We start from the raw sequence: 23,868 nt of genomic DNA, 5'->3' as shown, positions 1-23,868 counted from the left end.
GTAACAATTAAAGTAGAAATGAGTAGCCATTAGAGTGGTGAAGTTTTTGTATTTAAATGGAAGCCGGCACTCCCAGGTCTCCGATTTGTGCTGTCAATCTTGGAATTTTCGGAAACGATTCAGTCCTCGGTTTTCTCTGATTCAGTTGGAGAATTTCAAGCCTAGATCTATCAGTTTAGATCTTAATCACTCTCTAATGGCCGCCGGTAATTTTGCAATTCTCAGAATTTTAGCCTTCGTTTTCTCTCTATGACACTGTTCTTACCAATGTCTAGGTCGTCGGTCCGCCCGCAATCAGTCTTCAAGTTTATGGTTGTCATCAAACCCTAGCAAGAGATGGGGAGAAGTGTTCTTTCTTTCATATACTCCATTTTGGCTCACTCTTTGCTTGGGGATTGTGGTTCCTTTTAAACTCTACGAGGTGTGCACTCGTGAACTCTGCTTTTAATTTGTGCGAAATTAGGCTAATTATACTGGTTCTTTTAATTGATGTTGATGCATTTTGATGGATGGTGGTGGAGGGGGATTGAGAATCCTGAATGAGTGAACTGAGCAGAAATTTCTCAATCCTTGTCTAGATTTTATCTTCTTTCTGTTCACATTTGGATGGGGTTTGAAGAAGTCAGCGAAGAAGAAATGGTTTATAAATCTGGGGATGTGACAACTTTCAAAATAAAATTCTGTATTTAGTTGATAATTTGCCTTTGCTTGATGAGTGTCATTCAAGAACAGTGACGTGCGAACTGTTTTTCTTGGATTGGCAGAGTTTTACTGAATTGGAATATTTGCTTCTTGGATTAGTAGCAGCACTTCCTTCCTTCTTGATACCGGTGGTGTGGCCTGGAGAGGTACAATTTACTAGCTCTTCATTTTTTATTTTATGTTTTTCCCATTTCTATGATCCTAGAACCTAAATTTATTTACATGTTTGTTTATGGGCACTAATGGATCGCAAGTTAACTGATTGCGCATCCAACCATTAGTTAATTAATATAGATCCAGATGATTTGTTTCTGTCTAAGACCGATGTGAAACTGAATATTAGTCACACACACACAAAAAAAATCTAGTCAGAAGGAAGACTTGTCAATTCATCTCCTGTAACTTGAGATGCACAAAGTAACGAAGGCGAAGTGATCTTATTTACTTGGAATTGGTTGCAGGCTGACCGCTCTTTGCCGTGGAAGGAGCGTTATTGGGTAAAGGTTAGCTTTCTACCTTTTGTGTGTGTATTACTCTGTTTTTGCAATTATGCATTTCAGAAGAAGCAGCTATATCATCAAAGTTGATTAATTTTGATAAATTAAAAGTTGTTTCTTGGGCTACAATCATTCTTTTTCCACTTAAATCCTGCATTTTCATGGCCACAATCTATTTCATCAACCTCTTATCTGGTACTTTTTCATTCTGGAGTACATTTATACTGTAGATGAAATCAACATGATAACAGTGCAAATTTCCAGAGAAATAACACTTAGCCGTCCTGATTTTGAGTTTGGAGGGGCTGTGTAAATTGTAAAATATTTCGGCTCAGTTCGCTCAGTTCCATATAATTCAATCCCCATAAGTGTTGCCAGTCAGTTTTTCAATGTGGTCAGTTCCTAAACTCTACATGATTATCTTTTTCTTCTTTGTGGCAGGCTAGTCTTTGGATAGTAATATTCAGCTATGTTGGAAACTACTTTTGGACCCACTACTTTTTCACTGTTTTGGGGGCATCTTATACCTTTCCATCATGGAGAATGAACAATGTAAGCATGACAATTGGAAGGAAAAGTAAAAAAAGAGCAAAGATTGATTGCTTCTATTTCTGATAAATGATTTGCTAATCATAGGTACCACATACGACCTTTCTTCTTACGCACGTCTGCTTTCTTTTCTATCACGTTACATCAAACATGACTCTTCGGAGACTTCGGCATTCTATTGCTGACCTACCGGAGAATATTCAATGGGTTATGCTGGGGGCATGGATTCTGGCACTCTCATACTTCATCGCATACCTGGAAACTGTTGCAATTTCTAATGTAATGACCATCATTCTCCTCTTGTATTGTCGATAAATATCTTGTCAATCTGTCTCGTCATGCGTTTGGTGTTAAAAGTTATTCGAACTGTAAAGGATCGAGAACTTCAGCATGTTTCTATAGAACTATTTCCACAAAACGTCTGCTGTTCTTACAAATCGATCATTCTTTTCTGTTATATTTTTTCTCTCATTCCTTATTCATTTTTAATAACTTCAATAATCTGAAGTTTTATTATTAACATTGAAGAAGTTATTCATGCCCATTACTTTTGATACACATCTTCCTTTGAGCCTGTGCAGTTCCCTTACTACCAGTTTGTGGATCGGGCTTCAATGTACAAAGTTGGCTCTTTGTTTTATGCCATCTACTTCTTCGTCAGCTTCCCAATGTTCATGAGGTAAGATTCTCAATCGTAGTGCCTTAATATGTGTAGACCAGTTTGCTTCTAATAAGTAGAAACCACATACAAGTCTGCCATTTTCCCTCCATGACACTATCCCCTACACAAACTAGACAAGGGAAGAAAGACAATGGAGTTTCAAAACTTATAACTTTGCGGACATTTAACTTTCTATGATTGCTCTGAATCACCTTGTGTAGTTGTTACGCTGCTGTTGCCTTTTATATTCCCCCATAACATGCATGAACTTCTGTAGTATATCGACATTTATCTTATCCCAGTAGTTTGTCCCTTGGTGTTAGTTCAGATGACTTTCACTTGTAGACCAGATTAGGCCCCAAGTAGGTTATGGATGCGGTCGGACTTTCGTGGATCTATTACCACCCATTAAGTCGACCGCAATTTCATTAGGATATCCAATACACATGAAGCCACAGGGGCTTATGAAGCATGCTAGCAGAGGAAAAGTCCTATGAAAAATGGACATGTTGGAGACGCAAATTCACCAAGCAGGAAGTGTAGAACTAGAAGAGTTGGTTTCCTTCAGATTATTACTATTATTATTAGTTTGATAGGAAACATATCCTTCAGATTATTAGGTAGGGTAGCTTGAAACTTGAAGAAATTGAATTGTATCGAGGAACAGAATGAGTTTGTTTCTAATATCTCTCGATCATGTTGAATCCGTACAAACAGGATTGACGAGAAGCCTGGTGATCTTTGGGACTTGCCAAGAGTGGCCGTTGATTCTCTAGGAGCAGCAATGTTGGTGACAATAGTACTTGATCTATGGCGCATCTTCCTTGGGCCTATTGTACCACTTCCCATAAAGCAATGCAATGAACCAGGGCTGCCATGGTTTCTTGGACAAACCAAATGATGCTCTCAGCATTTATGCTTCTGCGAATGACTCCGTCTTGTGTTGTACTATACATAGTTTATTGTGGTAGTTTTTGTTATCTTTTTGGACAATCTTAGACTTAATTTGGTTAGATACTTTTGATCAATGATTCCTTCTACTACTGCAACATTATTTTATTAATATTGTCGAGCTTTTATTACTCTTGCTTCGATCATTGACTAAAGCGAAATTTTGTAATGTGTTAGGGCATCCCATTAGTAAGCCGACCTGAATCGATTCGTCGGATTTCTTTTTAAAAAGGTTAAATTCGTAATTATCGGAGCTTTTATAACAATTTAATAACAATTATGGAAAAAGTTAAATTCGCAATTATTGGGAGCTTTTATTGGGAGATTTTAACCATTTAATAACACAGTGTGAGTTGTTATCAAGTACTTTGACTCTACTATATTAATTGCATCGAATAACATTTTTACCGATTTTATTTAATTTTCTGGCTTAATTTTATCTAGTTTTAAGAAAGATTGTATATAACTTATTTGTCCAAACGTCCTCACTATCTTTTTTTAAAAAAATGTTAAACAAATGAAGCACTTAAACACAAAGTCGACAATTTAAATACCTATTGGGTAATAAAACTTCAAGAACTAACTTATTAGGCATTTTTTGTTTTAAACTTAGAGATTAAATATGAAATTTAACCCGATTAGAGTACTGTAAAAGCATCTTGTGTCCTAATCTCCCTCGCTTTCTACATTTGTTACAAATTGAATACAAAATAAAATTATGTCATCATATTTTTCAATAACTCAAAATTGTAACTATACAACAATAAATAATAAGTGATTTCGAAGGAAAAAAATAATGTTACAATTTAACATTAAGATAAATAAACACTGAAGTGCATGAACATGAAAGATAATAATGCAATATAAACTCTTTTAATAAATCATTAATATTATTTTCAGAAGACTGAACTTGGGAAAATATAAAATTTTAAAGTGTAAATATTCTCAATCTCATCCTGCCCTCTACTTGGATATTCTTCAGCCAAAATAACAATCGAAAAAAAGATATATTTTTTGCAGTTCTGAAATTCATATTGTGATCAACCTAAACTAGCTCTGGTAAATTAGAATCCCAACCCCTTATAAATTTAGAACAAACTATTCTATTTTAAAAGAAAAAAAGACAAGATGGGAAGTTAAGAGAGTGTGTTCAAACATACTCAAGAATATAAGTATTTATGAATAAATGTTATACCAAACAAGGTCCCATCGAAGAAGCTTCGTTGTTGATTCTACAAAATTTTTGATCCTCATTATGAACACCACCTGCAGCCAACAGGGGAGGGGGGAAAGAATGTATTCTAAGCAATAAGGAGAAAACTTACCAATAAAGAGTGAGAGAAAGAAATACATCCACAAAGCCAACTTAGACGTATCCCACGATGATTGAACATCAGAAATTGATGGAGTTTTGCCTATCTGGAGGTGCAACACACTGCCAAAATGAACGGTATGTGAGAATGCTCGCCGCTTCAACCCCAAGGGCTGACAGGTTGCGACCATACTCCTGCAATGAAAATTGACAGACAAAATTCATTAACGTCTCAGGATTTTAGGTGGCTTATTGGTTCAATGAGAAAGTTTTGGAGATATAGAACATAAGGGCAATAAGAATTTAAACATTTGGTGCAGTAGACTTTAGGTCTGGTCTGTTTAGAATGAATGACTTTATATGTAACGGCCCAAGCCCACTGCTATCAGATATTGTCCTCTTTGAATTTTTCCTTTTGAGTTTTCTCTCAAGGTTTTTAAAACACGTCTGCTACGGAGAGGTCTTTTTGGGCTTTCCCTTTCGGGCTTCCCCCTCAAGGTTTTTAAAACGCTGCTAGGGAGAGGTTTCCACACCCTTATAAAGAATGCTTCATTCTCCTTCCCAACCGATGTGGGATTTCACGTGCTTAAAAGTACTTTTTCTCCAATTAAAAACATTTCTTTTAAAGCAGTTTGAAATTCATTTCAAACGTGTCTTTATAACTCGGAATATTTTATATGGTTCCACTGCAGACATTGTATCATCACATAAAATAATAGCTACTGCAGATTTCTGGAAACTACTGAAGCACACCATTTTGACGCGGCAAACAATTACAATGAGAACCAGTGATACCTGAATATCAAGAAAGAGTTGCATGCAAATCTTGTCGGTGTCAGAGATGTTATGGTCCGAAACATCTGAGCTTGCTCCAGCTCGTCTCTGTACTTCCTGCCGGATTTTCTGGAGTGACGAATCTGTTTTCCTAGCCTGGCATTGAACATTAGTGAGAAGAAGAGTCTCTTAGAGTAATAACTAGGATGAAACTAAAATTTGGTATATCCAAACTAACCAAGCTAACAAGATCAGCTGCCAGTTCGTAATAACGTGCCGTAATCTCTGTCACAGCACCGATCAACAGTGTATTCCTTGCTTCTGCTGTCAAGAAGGTTGCCGCTTTCTCTCCGTCCAATAAGGCCTGGTGGAGTTTATATTATAGCATCAAGTTTACAAAGAAAGAACCATAATGTCAAGTTAGTTTCCTCGGATATGAAGCATAAAGCATTTTGAACAAGAAAATAAAACTTCTAACCCTCACGATCCAAGCATCAATAGATGGTAAAAACCAAGATATTTATCTAATGTAACATGTATCAAAAGGTGAGTAATCCAGGTTAAACAAAAAGCTCAGTGTACAACTTAAAAGGAAGTCTTAATAACGACATAAGAAAAGAACACTAATAAGCCCATGTATATAAACTGTAAGGTCTTATGCGTAAAGTTGCTATAAAACAAAACAAAAGATTTAAAAAAAAAAAAAAAAAAAATGCTACACATGGCTTCGAGGAAGTATGATGAATCAGAAAATGAAGAAAGAAAGAAAAATATAATAGTGAGCGTTCAAAAAACTTTAAAAAATTGTGTGGGCCTCACTAGCCAAAGAGAGGCTGCCAGTTGCCACTGCAGGTCCACGGTCAGCCGAGGCACTGAAAGGTTGCCTAAGTAATGGTGTCCCTGAGGTGCATGCCTAGGTATTTGGCTGCGCCTCCTAAAGTAGTGTTCATAAAGAACCAGATTCATCTAAGATACACCAAAGAATGCGACAAGAGTTTGTTGAATACCTTCAGGGGGCGTAGCAGCCCTGATACATAGGGCGAATGCCTTACAGGTAGTGGTTTATTGGTCATCCTGTATGTTGCTGTTATACCCTTCAGCTGTCTCAAGTCCTACATTAAGTTCAGAAAGGCAGTCAGAAGATCCAGAAAACCGTTATATAGAATAATCTAGAGAAACTTCCAATCTCGTGCACAATGAGCATACACGTCAAACATTTACCTCAACAGACCTCTCAACCAGTGAAGTAACTATGGCACCAATAACTTCGGGCATTAAATTATTCAATGACTTTCCACTGTGCAAAATGCTCTGCTTTATCGAATCAAGAACATCCGCAGTGCATGATGACAGGAGCTGAAGTACAGTTTCCAGGAATTCACCAGCTACCACCGTTGCAAGACGACCAAGGTCATGGATTATCTGCACATCCACACATTTCTTCAGTATTACTCGTGGGATTATTCTTAATCCCCAGTCTCGTGACCATGTTTTACATTCCTTCTACTACTACAACTATTATTTTATTAATATTGTTTTTATTATCAATTTTCTTTTTTTTTTTTGGGGGGGGGGGGGGGGGGGGGGGGGTTGGCGCGGCACTATACTCACATATATTAAATCATCTGGGGCAGCTGCTACGGCCCATTCAGAACCTGGATTGGAGCCTGTACCCGTCTTACGGGAAGCTAGACCAGATGACAACCAATTAGAGTATCTGTTCACATTAAACAAGGGCTGAAGCCAGTCAGTCGTTCATCAGTATAATAGATATGTACATGTCCGAACTATCCAAATTAGTATACACTCGCCTTGAAAGGAGCTGCAAAGATAGACGAAGAAACTTGTCAGAACAAGAAAGGACGAGAACGTCCTCTCTCCAGCATGCTGTCAGGCAGTCTAAAAGCACTACACTCTGCTTTAACGTTAGATCCTGAGTATCTCCCTGGCCAGAAGATGAAGTTTGAACGGGGGTTAGACTGGGTGCTGAAAGGGACGAATCCAAAGCCCCAGCTATTTCCTGAAACCTGATGATGAATGAAGTTATTAGAAACTTGAACCCATTGAATATGATGTTTCTATTAGAGTATAAGAATTGAATTGATTACCTAAGAGAAAAGTAAACCCCAGTATTCCATTGCTTCATGAACTCATTATACACAGCTGCAGCACGAAATTTAGCAACAGCAGATCTTGATGGACAATAGCCTTCAATGCCAATTGGAAATGTTAATGTAATGCAGAAGATATCTTTTTATCAAAGATGCAATAATATGCTTGAAATTGTCATTCAGACTTTAAATCCGCAAAAATAACAGAGAAAAAGAGTTAGATATCTACCTTCCAAGTATGCCAAGAAATCAAGGCTCGATTTGTAGTTCTTTAAGAATTCAGTAGGTCTTCCTGGGGAAAATGCACCTGGTTTTGCCTTTTGGATAGCTGAGAGAACCTCTTTCAGGATTGAATTAGCCAAGAAATCAAATACATGTAGTCCTGAGTTTTCTGAAGGATAAAAGTTAATCGCTTAAGTACACCATCGCAACAATAGCATATTAGTTCATTAAAAGGTTGACTATTAAATCTACTGCAAGAGGCATCATCACAAAAGGAGTTGATAAAATGAACGTAAAAAGTGCAAGAGCATGAAACAGTTCCCAGTTTTCTTTGACCTCAATAGTCAACCAAAGTCAAAATGCTGATCTTGGAAAGTGCTAATTTTCAAAAGACCAACGCAAGTAACTGCATGGTTTACTGACAAATGATATACTGGAAGAACATGCGTAACGAACAAGAATAAAACATCCCAAAGTGGTAATTGGATTCTTTTCAAGCAACATAAAATAACAAGATTGCTGTACGTTGATGGGAATAGAACAGCAAGAAAAGGCAAATAACCTGTAGCAGATATTTCTAACAAAAATTTGCATTCTTTATCAATATATTGCTTCATTTGCTTGTAATCATTCTCCAAATCGTCATCAGATGATCCAGCATCCATGCCAGAAACACCATGTGGAACAACTTTGTGAACTGATGGTGCTACAACAGTAGTGCGAAAAATTTCTTCTGCACTCGTGGTGTTATCAATGGCAGCATAGGCACGTAGGCAATTGTAAATAGCATTTTCATCACGATGTTCAAGTCCATCAACAAAACAATGTCCCAAGCTCGTGTCCAGCAACAGGCTGGCACTCTGAATCCTCTTGTCCATATTTTGAATGAAGGGAAGATTCTGTACTGGCATAACACAGAAAGACAATAGGTATGGAAACAGAAGCATCTTTAAGATGAAGCCATGACTACTAACAAGGTATCCAAGTTTATTCTCCTCTACTTTCATTCACATTGTTCATTAAATTAGTAATTGAATGAGGAACAATACTGAGATGGCCAAAATGTTAAGATAAAGAAAGTAAATGGCAAGACAGAGTTACAAGGTCACAAATATCCCCAGTAGTTGAAATCAAAGAAAGTAGAACGGAGTGGAGGACAAAACTGAAAGTTCCATAATCTCATCTTTTAACCCATGAGAAAATCATCTTTGTTCTGTAAATTTCACTTGTGCAAGAATACAAACATAATTGGTTCATTTTGTGCAAGAACACCAAATACCTTAATGCTTCATGTAATTTCAAGAGAATTCATCACAAAATCTTTCCAAGAACATACACTATGATGGCATGAGAGTTTAATGAAGAGTGTAGGACGAGACCTGTGCATGAGCGATGTAAAATTTCAGTCGGTTCATTTCACTAGAAATTCTTTCCAAGAGCATGCTTTGTGTTTCTCTAAGATTTGTTCCGTTCTCCATGTGAGGCAAAGAAGTACCATTACTTGATACACTTTTATCTGTTAAATTCATATTTCCATTTGAGCCATCAGCAGGTGCACTTGGAAGCTCCTTGATCAGCTTTTCAACCTGCATCCATCAAGAACCAACTGAGTAATGACAACTAAAAAATAAGTATGAAGCTACTTGCACAAAAGATCTAGGGAACAAGACCAAGTAACATTGAATCAAAGCTTTATAAAGGCACAGACAAATAAAAGTCATTGAGATAGTTGAGATGAGTATAGCAATGAATTGAATTTAAGGCACAATCTTCCTACCTTACACGAATATATTATATAAACAAATCAATCAAAGACTCGACGAATTTCCCATGAATTTGACTTGCCTTATCCAGCTTTTTCTCTAGGGTCAAAACGTAAACATTTCTTTTTTCAACAATGGAAAAAAGAAATGTTTAATATGAAACAAGACAATGGAACAAGACAATCTTATAAAACGTAAACATTTCTTAGTAATTGATTTTTCTTTTTTCAACAATGGAACAAGACAATCTTATAAAACGTAAACATTTCTCTTCACATTCTATTCTCCCAGAGGATGCCGATCCTCGAAAATCTGAAATTTAGAAGAGACATACACATGATGACATGGAAATGCACAAGAAATTTCTTGAGAAGCTCTGATACATATCGAATCTTCGAGAAAAATATCGAATTATATATTTCCATTGTGTATTCGAATACAACTTAATTGACATAATAAACAAACGATCCACGACAATGACGATGTTAAACGGCTATAAGAGATCAAAACTCACAAATACTTGCACATTTTCCTTCTGCAAAATTCATACACGACCTATATGTGCGTACACAGGTCACGATGAAATGCTACTAGTATAAACAGACTTGTTTTCGGCATTCGTGAGAACTAGGAAGTTTATTGGTAGCCAACACTCTACATTCCAGTCCATGCAACTATCTAAAAATTTCTCGACATTTTGGAATTCGAATACTTATCGATGCCATGTTTCATCCAAATGAAATTTGAAAACACATACTACCTTCGACACGACGTGAAACGTATCGAGCAACAATTCTAAGACCTCTCTGGCCGAAGCTGCCTCTGATCTCTGCCGCAATCCATTCTGCAAAGCTGAGAGAGAAAACTCCACCGAAGCCCTGAATTGCTCAATTTTCTCCCTGAGTTCAACCAAAGGAGCTCGCATTCGCACGACTGCCGCTTCCACATCGACAAGCTTTGTGCTCAGGTTGACAAAATCGGTATAATCACGATTTATCAAGTCAATGAGCTCACGGTTCAGAGCGGAGAGATGTGAGTGGAGCTGAGATCGGAGGGTGTCAAATGGGACAAATGTTCGAAGCTCCGATATGTAGGATTCGGAATCAAAATTCGGGGAGAGAAATAGGTCGGGCTTGAACCAGAGAGGATGAGAATCAAGTGGATCCGAAAAGAAGTCGTTGGTCGATCTATGCGGTGGTGGAATCAGATCCGCCATGGAATTTGGTTTTCCTAGTAGTTCTCCGGTGGCTTCAAACTGTGGCGAACGTCCGGGACAATCTCGAAAGAACTCTGAACAATGAAAATGGAGACGCCAGATCGAGATTACAGATCAATATACCAAATTTTGAGCAGGATAGAAGATCTGTTCGTGCAGGAGACTGTAATTAAAACCGTCAACTACCGTCACTGCAACTACAGAATCATCATTTTTCTTAGAGGCAGGAAAATGAGTTCGTCTTGCTACAATATGCCCAAACGGAAACCGATTCAAACCAAACCGGTTCGATTTCGGTTCAATTCGGTTCGATTTTGGTCTTAATTGATTCTGCTTCATTTCAACGACTTGCCCATATCCTTCTAAAAAAATATAATTTTGTCCAATTTGCTTAAACTTCGAAGTTTTTTTTTTTTTTTTTTTTAATAACTAAAATGAAAATGATAACAATGATTAATTTACGTGACATTATTTACAATATAATTTTGATAATCTGATCTGATTATGATAACTTAAAAAAGTCACTAATACTCTCTTTCCCCTTCGTACTCTTTCCTCGATCTTATGTTCTTTATTTTTCCTCTTATTTAATATCATTTTACTCCCCTTTTTAATTCTATAATCTCTAAAATTATTTTTTTCATTCAAAATATATTGAAATTAGAATGAAGAAATAAGAATAATAGTGAGTGATCTTAAAACTTAAATGTTCTAATACGTTGTAATATATGTTTCAATTAACGAGGAAATTGGATTTTTTTTTAGTTATGCTTCATCAAATAATACTATGTCATCCATGTTTGTGTTATCCCTATTTATTTTGTTTGTTGGAGTCCGTTCACTCAATTCAATCAAGAAGCAATTAAGTTGAATATATTAGACAAATGGTTAACTCCGTCTATAAACTTGTTACTTAAAAGTTAAACCGATTCTAAAAATTGGTATGAATTTATGAAAGATGCAACTTTTTCTGTGAATATAGCTTATTTCGGAATAGATAGAGCGTCTTTCTTCTATAAGCCCGCTTATTCATCTTTACAAAACTTGAATTTTTAAAAAGACAAAAAGTACTTCCTATTCATTTAAAATTAGGAAGAAAAAAAGAGAAAGAAGTTTTAAAAACTATAAAATGAAATCAAAAGAGTAGACAAAGGGTTTGCATCAATATAATCAAAACTCAATTTTGGACCTTAAAGAAGAACGAACAAACAAACAAAAAAAAAAAAAAAACTCACTTTTAGAGGGTTCATATAACTCTTAATACAAATATTTTGAACAAATATCCATACCTCCGTTCAATACAAGTTCATCTTGGTTTCAAAAGAAAGGAGAAAAAGCAGTATGAACTATTAATCATTCTAGTCTAGATGTGAGTTGAATGGAATCTAAAGTTTAACCAAAGAAAACTAAAATGAAAGCTTACCTATTGAAGGGAACATAAATTAGCAATGGCAATAGGGACATAGATGAATGAGAAGTTGTTTGTTTTGCTCAAAAACATCTTTTATCTCCATCTGCAGGGTTACAGAATGCTACCAAAGGTTATTGGTTCAACCCAGCAAAGAATTAATGGGAAAATGTAAGAACATGGTGATGATTCTTTTCCTCTCCTCTGCTTCAAGTAAATCAAGATCCAAATTTGGGATACATTTTTTTACCGATGCCACAAAACACGAGTCGCGGATGACCAAAACTATGATCAGCTCCATTCCTATACCAATCATTCTGAACTAACTTTCAAAAAAGAAGGGAAAAAGAAGATTTACAAAAACCTATACTTTCATACTACTAGAGAAATTGGCTTCCAGACGGACCCCATGAGATATAAATTACATTTGAGTGAGCACTGGCGTCTGGAGAAGCATGGAAATTAATGAGAGACTCGAGGATTTGTACAAATACCAGCTTACATGAAGTAACTAAGAGCCTTCTTTCTCCTAGAGCCCCCTTCACCGTAGAGCTCGTTCCATTGTAGCAGCTCGGTCATGTTTACAGACTCTGATGATACGCTTGCACACACCTGCTTTGGTAAATTTCTCAAGATATGAGACTGAGCAAGAATAAAAGACATGAAAGGATGAATTTATAATTTGAGGTCTCTTGTTACCCGTTCATGAGCATATTTGAAGTCGTTCATATTTAGAGGCCGAATATCTTCACTTCCACTAAGGGCAGGAGCAGGCCTGCCATCTGCGAGAGCTGCATCACGCTCCTGTCAACACAACCACAGCAAGTTACCAATATGATGAGCTTGCTCAAGAGGCGACCATCATCGGAATAAAAATGTTATGCAGCAGCCCGAGAAAGACTTCAACATAAATTCAAAATAAAATAAAATAGATCACTCATCGAGTATTAGAAATCAAGCTTACTCCATAACGAAGAGCTTGGCAATTTTTCCTTTTCCCATTTTTCTTTAAAGTTACAGTTTTGAATCATCAAAAACAGTACGTGCAGCAGGACAAAGACAGACTTTGACAATAGTAAACTAAATCATCGCTGTTATCTAGCATATCTATGTAGAAGGAATCAAGCATGTGGCAACAACTAGCTCACTCATAATAAAAGAACTTGCCTTTTTCTCCTTTTCCAATATCTCTTTAATTGGACGGTGTGCAGCAGCAACGCAAAGATTCTGTTATAGAACATAAATAAATAAGATTCTGTTGTAAAACATAAATAAAATAATAAGATTCTGTTGTAAAACATAAATAAATAAATAAATGAGATTCTGTTGTAGAACATAAATCAATAAATAAATAAATAAGATTTTGTTGTAAAACATAAATATATAAATAAGATTCTGTTGTAAAACATAAATGAATATGTTTGTTGCAGGAAGTGAAACATCAACAAAAAGACAGAAATTGTAGCGTACACACCTTAAGGTCACTCCCAGAGTATCCATCTGTCATACTAGCAACCGAATCAAAATCGAAGTCTGGAGACAAATCTTCTTTTGCCAAAATAACTTTGAGTATCTTTGCTCTGTTCGGAGCATCTGGCAAATTCACCATCAACCTGCAGATTAAATAAACTGAGGATCTTTGACAAATGAACAGTAAGAATGATTAAATTAAAAGATTATAAGAAGACCATGTGTTTCTCCCATGAAATGAACAGACAGCATGCTCTGAATTAGTACATTTTATGCAACTGTTTACCTACGAGGAAGCCTTCGAATAACAGCTTCATCAAGATCAAAAGGTCTGTTTGTGGCTGCAAGAACCAGCACCCTTTCTGTGTCCTTTGTTCGCAAACCATCCCAGTTCACCATAAATTCATTTTTCATCTTTCGCATGGCTTCATGTTCTCCTGGATTTTCTCTTCGACCCAGCATGCTGTCAACCTAACGAATATCATCAATTAGAAAAGAAAAAAAAAAATGCTTGGTGAATAGATAGCCATACTATTAGGAATGATTGATGGGCAGGAGATGAGAGGCTTACTTCATCAACAAATACAACACTTGGGGCAATTTTACTGGCTAGAGAGAAAACAGCTTTTACATACTTCTCACCCTCACCAAACCACTGCAGAAAGACGGAAAGAATTTGTAAAACAAAGAGCCCGTAGTAGTAAACCACAACTGTACACGAAAATGTCAAGGTCTATAATAATTATTTTTCCATTAACCTTTGATGTAATGCTTGACATGGAAATGTTGATAAAATTTGCACCAGCTTCAGTAGCCACAGCTTTTGCGAGCATCGTCTTACCTGTTCCAGGTGGACCAAATAACAGAATGCCTTTGCATGGCTTCACATACAATAATAGCTAGTGAGATTCTTTCACCAAACAAGGTTGTTCAGTACATAACCGAGCAACATGGAAGGCGTTGAAAAAAGATTTAATTTCTGAAGTGCAAAATAACAAGCAGATATTAAGCCAACTAAAAAAAAACATAAACATTGTAGTAACTTGGCACTCAAGAAAATTTTCCTCTTAACTGATATCCATTTTTTCCTTTCTGCTCTTCCTTGGGAGCTTTCCCGGGTGGCATTAGTTACTACAATAATGTACAAGCAAAAAACAGATCCTTATCGAGCTCTTCAGTCCAATTGATTCACTCTCTGTAAATGATCTGCTGCTGAAGATGTCAATCATATGTTTACATACTGCTCCCTTGCCCAAATTTGTTTTTAAGTACAATTAGCTTTCTCATGTTCAGGGCAAGACTAATTCTTAACCCTTCCTTGGAAGTTTCAACTTCAAAGAGCAGATCAAGGATCTTTGGTTTAATGCTGGGTAGGACAGAAAATTTTGACTGTTTTGTTTAGATATTCGGGACAACATACATTTTGTAGTCCCCAAGACGCACTCTTGGTTCAAAGTGCTCATGACTCGTCTTTTTCTGATGTTCCTAATTAAGACTCTCTCACTAGACTATCAGCTAGGTATTAGGAAAATGTATGGGAAAGATCCTAAGAGCTTTCAGAATATAATCAGGAAAAATACATGGGAGATAGTGATGAAAAAAGGTAGCAACTCGATAGCTGACAGTGGGCCTCCCTCCATTTCTCTCTTAGAGGTATAGGAACCAAAACACTAACTAGAGTTGTATTACAAAGAGAATGGCAATTGCCAAACCTCCGAGAGGCTTGGTATTCTCTCCCCTTTTTACCACAAAGCTCACCTCAGAGATCATTTCTATTGCCTGCCTATCAGCTATACATAAAATTAGCTTTTAAAACTAATTAGTAAAACGACACTTACAAACTAAACTGTCAACTGTCAGTTAAAATTTTAGAAACTGTATTAAAAATGAAGATAAAAATGCAATGAGTATCAACTTAAAAATAAAATAAGAAAAACAAAATTACAATGGATATGGTAAAGGAAAAAAGAACATGAATGCAGAGGATACATGGGTGGATATCCATTAATTACTCCATACTAACAAGACATTAGCAGGATATATTTATTATTACTTATACCTTTGTCAATTGTCCCTTGCAGAAAAGTTCGGGCCTTTGTAAAGGAAGCATCACCAACTCCTTTAGAGTATCCTTCACATTTTCAAGAGCTCCAATATCATCAAATGTTACTCCTATATCACTGGGTGGGATAACGTCTGCTAGAAGCCTTTTCTCAAATTCATTCTCTGTAACAACATCCTAAGTTTACAAAAAGAGTACGGAAATTATTAACATAGTTAACCAATAGTTGTTGTCAAAACTGGGAAAAATAAAATTTGTTTAATAAAAGAGCCAACAGCAAGAATTTGTAATAGAAACCTTGAGTGACTTCTTCATGCATTTAGATTCATTCAGGATAGCCTGTAAGATGCTGATCCCATATTGAATGCTGAAAAAATGCAAAACAAAATTACATTTGCAATTAGTTGAACAGATATGGCAGAAAGAAGTACATCCAAAGGGGAAATAGGAAGAAGGCGACCTCTCACAAGACAAAAGAATTCTAGAATCAGGATCGGCTTCTAGATTCTGCATTAAATGATGGCTTAAGGCCCATCCAACTACCTTCTCTGCACCTGTAATAGATGAGAAAGTAGCACTCAGAAATTATGATAATAGCATTTGATGGGATTTCATAAAGTTGAGTTATAACTCACTCTCATTCGTAAGTGTTTGATCCTTGATGCATAATGTCTCTAGACCTTCACAGTCCATTCCACTCCTACTCAAAACCTGCTTTTGAAAATGTTGACCATGAGATTAAAATCTAAAAGCACTAAATCAACAAGGCCAATAAATGTGCTCATCCAAAATTTAATTAGTAAAGGAAAATGCTTACAACGCGCAATTGATTAAGATTTCCCTTCATTTTAAGAGTTTCGGCATCTCGTTCTAACTGGTGCTTCCATGATACAAGAAGGCCCTCATCCTGCCATTAGAAAAGGACAGTTTAAAATTTATCTCCAAAAAAGGATATGAAAAACCGTAGCATCCTTTCTTGTAAACCTGCGGCATGTGGATTGTAACTTTGTTGGGAAATAGTTTAGTAAGAAGTTTTGTTGCTTTTGGAACTTCCTTCCCTCTATCATGCAGTCTTCCAAAACTATCCTGTGAAAACCACAGGAAAATACAACATCATGCATGTGCAAAACCAACATTCCAGCCTAATCATAGCACAGCAATTTTCTTTTTAACACAAACAAAATAGTGACAATTACAAGTCGTCAAGATTTTTATTATCCTGAAATTTTTTTAACAAGAATACTATTAACACTAAAGCTTATTATTACTCAAAATGGACAATTCATCGTACCAACATGGGATGGTACATTGAGTAAATTTTGTATCATACTTCTTATCAACACATAGGACACTATTGAAAGTCATCCATTTCAAAGTCAACGCAAGAAATAACAGAAAAAATTCCCATTCTAATAAAAGTCCGTGAAGTAAAACAAGAGAACGAAGATGATGTGAGATCTTATAATTATTAGAAACATTTCTAGAAACCATCTCTTCAACATCAATGCACAAGTAATCAACACCCTTGAAACATTCAACAACATGCATCAAAATTGTGAAAAGTAGAAAACAGAGACAAGAACTGTTATATGTTACTAAGTAAGCAATAACTGACCATTACCGGAAATGCCAAGTCAAGAAGAGCAGTTTGATTGCTGCCAAATTTCGTGAAAAGCAAGCCACCGGGATGCGACTGCAATGAAAAGAAGAAACCAAATTTCGTGAAAAGCAGGCCACTGGGACACAGCAAGGACATGATAATATTCATGGAAGTGTGGATTAAAACTGCAACTAAATAATTAAACCAGGTTTAAATTGACAAATTTCAAATTTTATCAAATATAGGAAATGGCCCAAAATCTCTCCCTTTTGTCTATTTTAATGTTTCTAAGCAGAAGACAGGATTCAAAAGAAGGGTTATTTCAAGCAGCTCAAATTCTGTTCTGAAGATCTTCACATATTCACATTCTCAAGTGTATTGCCCGGTATTAGAGTTCTATATTATGAATGACATCTTTTTGGATAAAAAATTTAAAATGGAAAAATTATCATGGGAAAGTTAATAAACGTCTCAACAAACAAATTGAATAAATAAAATTAAAGATTAATCTAAGCTCAAACTCTTAGGGAAAGTGACATTAATAGGAATCACCTTCTCCTTGCGGTTGTCAGTATGAGTATGAGAGCCAATTACTATAACATTGTCGGGAAGCTTTTCCAGTCTACTTTTAAAAGTAGAATAGGAATCTAAATTTCCAACAAGAGACTTCTCAGCATCTTTCATGAACAAAATGAAAGGAGAATTTCTGCTTTCACTAAATACTGCCTGATTAGACAAGTTAGAAAGGCTAATAAGATGATAAAACAAGAATTTTAAACAACAGAAATTTACTATTCTAAATAAGATAATAAAAACTACAAGCCTAAACACGATAAATTCTACCTCAAATAAAATATCAATAAGAATCTTATCCAATTCTTCCACGCCAGAGTTCTCCAAACGTAGATCGGTTGCTAAGGAGAGAAAAAAAAATATGTATATTTGTCACTCTCACAGACAAGGAAAATCTGTAACTTAGTACCTTGTTTGAAGTAGGTTTCATAAACATTGTTTAAACAAAACAACTTAATAGATAAAACTTGTACTATAGATATTCGAACAAAACAACTTACTCCTAACTAGTAATGAGAGTTCGCATAGCTGTTTTGTAAACAAATCAGCTTTCATTAAGACAAGTAAAGCGCAAAAATATGACATAAAACAAGAACCAAGCCAATGCAACATGCACATTACCAAAAAAACTATCTGCATGTCAAAGAAGGACCTCTAATTTCTTTCCAGCCAAATATACAAAAGAATAGACTGAGAGAAAAGACATCGCACGTGCTTAAATTATTTTAAGGCACACTTATACATAATACATTAATTAAGGCCAAGGACAAACTAAAAGGTGCTCTGGAAAAAAAACCAGTTGATAAGACAGAGACTTACAAGTAAAAACACTAGAAAGATTGAGAGACAATGCACAATAATCCTCGATCTAAGGAATAAGATTGACTCAATGTATAGCAGAGAGAGGAGCTGACTAATTGATTTTGTATAAAAAATAGTTTATGGAAACAAAGTTCAACGAAAGGGGATCAAGAAATTATATGTCAGGGACAAAGAATATAAAAGGAAAAATTATGATGTTTGGTCCTTCGTTAGATTTCATATATCTCATTGGGCTTCGATTTTGAAGATCTTTAGTCACTGTTCTATAGATACTACTTTGCCGAATTGGAGCCCTTTTCTTTAGGAGGCTTCCTTTTGAGAGCTTGGCATTTTTTATGTCCTCGTATTCTTTTATTCATTCTCAATGGAAGTTGTTGTTTCATCAAAGGGAAAAGGGAGGGGGGAAAATTGAATTTTGAAAACTGAAGAATATTATTTTGAAAGCCAGGGCCCCCCACACCAAACTTCACAACATTTCCCCCGCACAATATTAACAAAGGACAGAGCTTGAAATATAATGCATGACCGGTAACAGTTGGCAAGGGTTAGCATCATTGATTAAACACATTGTAAAGTTTTACTAAATCATTTCAACAGGCACATTTGGGAAATTACATAAACAATACATGATTTTTATGCAACCAAATTTATTGAATTTGCATAATAAAAAAATAATACCATAACAGAAATATCCATAGCCTCCTTCACAATATCCCCCAAGATCAACTCCATCAGGTATAAGTTTATCAAACTTAACACCAATTTTTGATGAAGAGTTGTCAAAAGTTAATACAACCTTTCCGCGAGTTCCATTGGGTGGGCCCCTGCAAAGTAAGAAAAAATTCTTTATATTGGAAATACGAGTAAATGACCTCTCACATGTCAAAGATAAGAAGAGAAAAGTACAACTCAAAAGCAAGTAGAAATAGGATTTCTGTTATGTGTCTTGTACTTACAGAGGAAAAAATAAGCATACATGCATATAAGCAAAAGTTAAAAATAAAAAAAAAATATATAAAAAAAAAAAAGCCTCATATAAAACATTGAAAATTAAGAAGGTTTGATCATATGAAACTAAAATTATGTACGTTTAAATTGATATTTAATAAGGAATTCAATGTCCATGCTTGTACAGTGTTCACAGATAATTTTGCCTAGACTACTGAAAAGGATATAGCCACTGGATCAAAGACAATGACATTGTATACCCTCGTTACAATGGTAGGGTGGCATCTATTCCAAATATATGCTTCAACAGAACATGTAAACCCCAGTCTATAAGAAATATCATTTTTTATATGAAACAACTTTCATTAAATATGAAAGACAAAAGAATAAAAGATGGTATCGTGCCCAACAAACCAAACCTGATTATAGAAAACCGCCCAATTAGTCCGAATGGAAGAAAGCACATAAACTATAAAAAGCTCTACAAGTCATACACCAAGGAGAAGTAGAATAAGTAATAATTTCCCAACAGTCAATGGAATTCCTATCTATCCCCCCGAAAATTCTTCTATTCCTTTTGAGCCAAGCCCACATAGTGGGGAACTGAACTGAACTGAAGAATTTTAGCTTCCCTCTAAATTATTTTTAATAAGAAGCCGAACTTTCATAAAGATGAACAAAGAAAAAAAAAGGAAAGACAAACGAGGAAGCTCACTACAAGGAGGCCAATAAAAACAAAAGAAAATTGCATTGAAAACTCCAATGATAAAAGTTCTACTGCTTCTATTTATCCCAATGTTATCAAATAGCCAAAGAGAACCATTTGATATATCCCAAAAAGGCAGATCAAGAAGCACTAATCAAACATCGCAGAATGATTCCTATTATAAGCTAGATTCACTCCAAAAATTTTCTCCAAATTAAAATAGCGAACTGATTTCTCCCCGCTCTGCACATAACACCACTAAGGACACAAAACCATAGAAAAAGACCTCTGGACAAGATCAATAAAGTCAGTCTCTTAGTGGTTTTAATTCAAGACGATCTAAAAAGAGGGGAAACAAACAAGACGAAGCAGGGACTCAACTACGACAAAAATGATCTACATGAGAACACCTGAAGAATCAAGAGTTTAAACATAGGTGTTAAAGCCACGGAAAAAATGAAATCCATGAAGAAGAGAGGTAAAAAAGACACACGCATCAGAAGTTCCCCAAACAACAGTCACATAAGATTGAAGTTGTATGAAGGAGAATTCAAAACACAAAATGACTTCATCAATAGATAATTTCAAAACCATGGAAAAACAACGGGGATCAACGAGATTGCATTCAGATGATGTTGTATTTACTCATTATAAGATTGTGCCACAAAACTTCATACTTTAGATGGAGCACCATAACCATTCAACTAGAAGAGCCATAAATTTTTACTCACACAAATGTGAAACAATGGCACTGCATCCTTTATAGAGGAAATCAACTTCTCTTACAACTGTGACCTTCTTGTAAGATAGATTATTACCCACCATAAAATTTGTACTCTAAAATGTGGGATCAAGCTGAAGACAGAGCTTATTTTCCAATCAAGAAACTTAGCTCTTATTGAAGGGGGGGGGGGGGGGGGGGGGGGGGGGGGGGTGAAGAAAGAATACAAAAGGGCTTAAAAAAATGAAGCCCAAAAAGGGAACCAAACAACAGCAGACCTGACGAGACAAAAAAAAACCTCAAACACAAATGGAACCTGAGAACGATCAAGCTGTTGATAGAATCTCCAAAACAAGGTTGAGAACTAATGTCAAACCAGTGATCTAAAATGATTGTGCATATAAAAGCTCAACGGATTAATTAGGGAAGTAAAGAGTCAGGCTGTTAGCATATCAGTAGGTATATTACGTATTGCAAACAGCTAAAAATATTTTGCATATACATACACAGCTAAGTTGGTTAATATTTAAAAAAAAAAAAAAAAGGGAAAACAGCAATAAAAAGTATTTGCTAACAAAGAAGAAGTAAAACCATGGAGTACATAAGTATTAGTCACAAGAAAAACAGAACAAACCAAAACAAAAACAGAGTACATAAGTACTGTACCTTGCGGGAGATGTTGCTGGATATATCCCACCAGAAGCTGAACCTATAAATTTTACTCTATCACCTGAAATTTTTGTATTGGGGTAAAATTCTGGTGACTAAATGAAGGAATTCTACAACATGCTAAAAACAAAGGAATAAGAAGACATAGATGCAAAAAAGAAAAAGAAAAGAAACCAATCCTATACCAATTTTTAAAAAGTTATTCTTTGCTGTCCCAGAGGATGATGGTATTGAGTCCATCTCCATCTTAGGTTGGGAATCAGGAGCGGTTAAAGTAGCATTTGAAGAGCTTGGAGTATCTTCTTCACCAGTCACTTGATCTGTGTTCTTGGTGGTCTCAGTAGATACGGTACTCTGTTTTGAACAACTACAAGACTTTGCTGCATTAACTCCATCCTTCAGCAGCTCCGCTTCCTTTGATGATAAACCCTGCAACACATTGGAGAAAGTCCTCATCACCTCTAACAAAGTGAAATTTCAAAGGAAAAAGTAAAGAATGAATGAAGAATGATATTTGCTTTCTGGAACAAAATTACAGGCATAATGTAGAATACTAAGTTCAAGAAAGCCATCAAATAGTGAAATGAACATTAGAGAAAGCTTGACCAGGATGTCAAATAAAGAAAAAAAAAGTGATCACAATCTTACACCCAAAAATGAATGGCTGTCAAATATGAGTAGCTTTGCTCCGTAGTAGTTGGCAAGTGCCTTCGCTAGCATCTCTTGATATATCTCTGAACCTGCAACAACATTGTCCAAATAAGTGGAAGTCAAGTATTACTAGAAATATGACAATGGATTCTCTAACCTTTACTACCGAGAGGGAAAAAAAAAGAGAGACTAACCAGCAGGACCAGAAAGTAGAATTCGTGGATTCACTGTATTTAATTCTGAGGCATACTTTGAATGTTCTTTATGCTTCAAGTGTATGTAAGAAGCAGCAATAAGCACGTTCTTCGTATTCTCACTGCAAGAAGCAAACGAAGTCATCAAAATTCCATATATAGTGCATATGTAAATGTTAGAAAGTCTAACTGGGATTAGTTTAGTTTAGTCAATGTTAATTAGTAATTTAGTTTAGTTCAATATTGAAAACGTTTCTAGTGGTTTTAGTTGCAAATAAAAGTTCAATAATGCATTGCATATTTTTTTTTTACTATTAATGACCTCCATTCTCCCTTACAAGCTCAATTTGGTGCCTCTCGTATTACTAATTTTTCAGATCAACAGAACCTTGGAAAACCATGATCCAACTTTCATTATATTGTCTGATCCACAAGCCTAAATACACTCCGCAAATTTGTGAGAGTTGTAAGATAACATTGCAAAGTAGGTGGTTTGAGGAGTTTTCAACCCAAAAATGTTAGGCCTAGTGCCTAGTATGGTGTATGTCCCTCTCAATTATCCTAAGAACAACCAATAAACATAATTCACACAGGTTGCAAATCACCTAGTCTGACCCCCTTGAATTTACAAGACACTCCATTTTGACGTAGGACCTCAAGAATGAAGCACATCCCGCTATTTTGATCAGAACAATGTATACACACACCAACAAAGACACTCATGCATGTCTATGGAGTCTCGAAAGGGAAAAAACATGGATAACTCCAAACATGTAATGCACATTCTAGTCACATTTTGTAATAGAAAAAATGTTGAGAGTTGACATAGAAATGGTAACTTAATCACACAACAATTAGAACAATGTATGAAGAACAAAACATGTAATGGTGGGATGTGTACCTCAAATAGTATGGAAAGTTCTCAAATGAAACTTCTAAGTCTCTTCCATCAACAATTCCTGCATGAACATCTTCTTTAAATGCTGCACACCGCAAAGACATTCCTGAGGTTGATGCTGGCTGCAACTCCCCAATCCACTGGTTTCTTTCTTCCATTACCTGTTTACAGATACTTTTGCTCAATTTCAGTTTACAACTAGTTGACTGAGCTAACATCCTGAACAAAGGCCCTATCAAATCATTCACCCCAGAGAGTTTTACATTGCCTGCCTCTATGAGAGCATCTGGATTGGAGCCGGGATGAAGATTCCTGCTAGTGGTGCTTGAGTCTACAGCTTTGTCATTTCGTACTTCTGGATTTGAGTTGCCTTCAAGAGCATCAATTT

The 23,868-nt window shown here is 35.8% G+C and overlaps 3 protein-coding genes across 7 annotated transcripts; 1 reads left to right on the top strand and 2 right to left on the bottom strand.

The window, feature by feature from the left end:
• The first annotated feature begins 22 nt into the window (after nucleotides 1-22).
• On the top strand, nucleotides 23-3,491 carry LOC111782922 (cycloeucalenol cycloisomerase). Its single transcript, XM_023663772.2, has 8 exons — nucleotides 23-206; nucleotides 276-421; nucleotides 765-848; nucleotides 1,164-1,205; nucleotides 1,641-1,751; nucleotides 1,836-2,027; nucleotides 2,330-2,427; nucleotides 3,127-3,491. The coding sequence occupies exons 1-8, from the start codon at nucleotides 197-199 to the stop codon at nucleotides 3,308-3,310; spliced, it is 867 nt and encodes a 288-aa protein (XP_023519540.1). The 5' UTR covers nucleotides 23-196; the 3' UTR covers nucleotides 3,311-3,491.
• Nucleotides 3,492-4,491: 1,000 nt separating this feature from the next.
• LOC111782920 (oligomeric golgi complex subunit-like protein) lies at nucleotides 4,492-10,995 on the bottom strand. The gene is made up of 12 exons (XM_023663770.2): nucleotides 10,303-10,995; nucleotides 9,159-9,365; nucleotides 8,342-8,678; nucleotides 7,787-7,948; nucleotides 7,555-7,654; nucleotides 7,258-7,473; nucleotides 7,058-7,163; nucleotides 6,668-6,868; nucleotides 6,454-6,558; nucleotides 5,685-5,810; nucleotides 5,468-5,602; nucleotides 4,492-4,867 (listed from the first exon to the last, which is right to left on the bottom strand). The coding sequence occupies exons 1-12, from the start codon at nucleotides 10,756-10,758 to the stop codon at nucleotides 4,754-4,756; spliced, it is 2,265 nt and encodes a 754-aa protein (XP_023519538.2). The 5' UTR covers nucleotides 10,759-10,995; the 3' UTR covers nucleotides 4,492-4,753.
• A 1,175-nt stretch (nucleotides 10,996-12,170) lies between these two features.
• On the bottom strand, nucleotides 12,171-23,867 carry LOC111782918 (uncharacterized). 5 transcript variants are annotated; one of them, XM_087120552.1, is made up of 23 exons: nucleotides 23,749-23,867; nucleotides 23,484-23,641; nucleotides 22,583-22,704; nucleotides 22,386-22,477; nucleotides 21,923-22,166; nucleotides 21,735-21,798; nucleotides 19,372-19,517; nucleotides 18,142-18,212; nucleotides 17,851-18,024; nucleotides 17,314-17,391; nucleotides 16,683-16,784; nucleotides 16,516-16,605; nucleotides 16,334-16,412; nucleotides 16,159-16,252; nucleotides 15,996-16,065; nucleotides 15,696-15,875; nucleotides 14,395-14,517; nucleotides 14,208-14,291; nucleotides 13,923-14,107; nucleotides 13,641-13,779; nucleotides 13,334-13,393; nucleotides 12,866-12,970; nucleotides 12,171-12,778 (listed from the first exon to the last, which is right to left on the bottom strand). In XM_087120552.1, the coding sequence occupies exons 2-23, from the start codon at nucleotides 23,636-23,638 to the stop codon at nucleotides 12,665-12,667; spliced, it is 2,571 nt and encodes an 856-aa protein (XP_086976678.1). In that variant the 5' UTR covers nucleotides 23,639-23,641; nucleotides 23,749-23,867; the 3' UTR covers nucleotides 12,171-12,664. The 5 variants fall into 5 exon arrangements, with proteins under 5 accessions (XP_086976678.1, XP_086976675.1, XP_086976676.1 ...); XM_087120549.1 differs by lacking the exon at nucleotides 23,749-23,867 and having other exon boundaries at nucleotides 23,484-23,654; XM_087120550.1 differs by lacking the exon at nucleotides 23,749-23,867 and having other exon boundaries at nucleotides 16,334-16,409; nucleotides 23,484-23,654.
• Between the last annotated feature and the right edge of the window lies 1 nt (nucleotide 23,868).

Source organism: Cucurbita pepo, chromosome 20 (genome assembly GCF_057944985.1).
Source record: "Cucurbita pepo subsp. pepo isolate OVF chromosome 20, ASM5794498v1, whole genome shotgun sequence".
Lineage (NCBI taxonomy): Eukaryota > Viridiplantae > Streptophyta > Magnoliopsida > Cucurbitales > Cucurbitaceae > Cucurbita > Cucurbita pepo.
The sequence above is the reverse complement of the archived record's forward strand: the minus strand, read 5'-3'. Positions and strand labels throughout refer to the sequence as shown.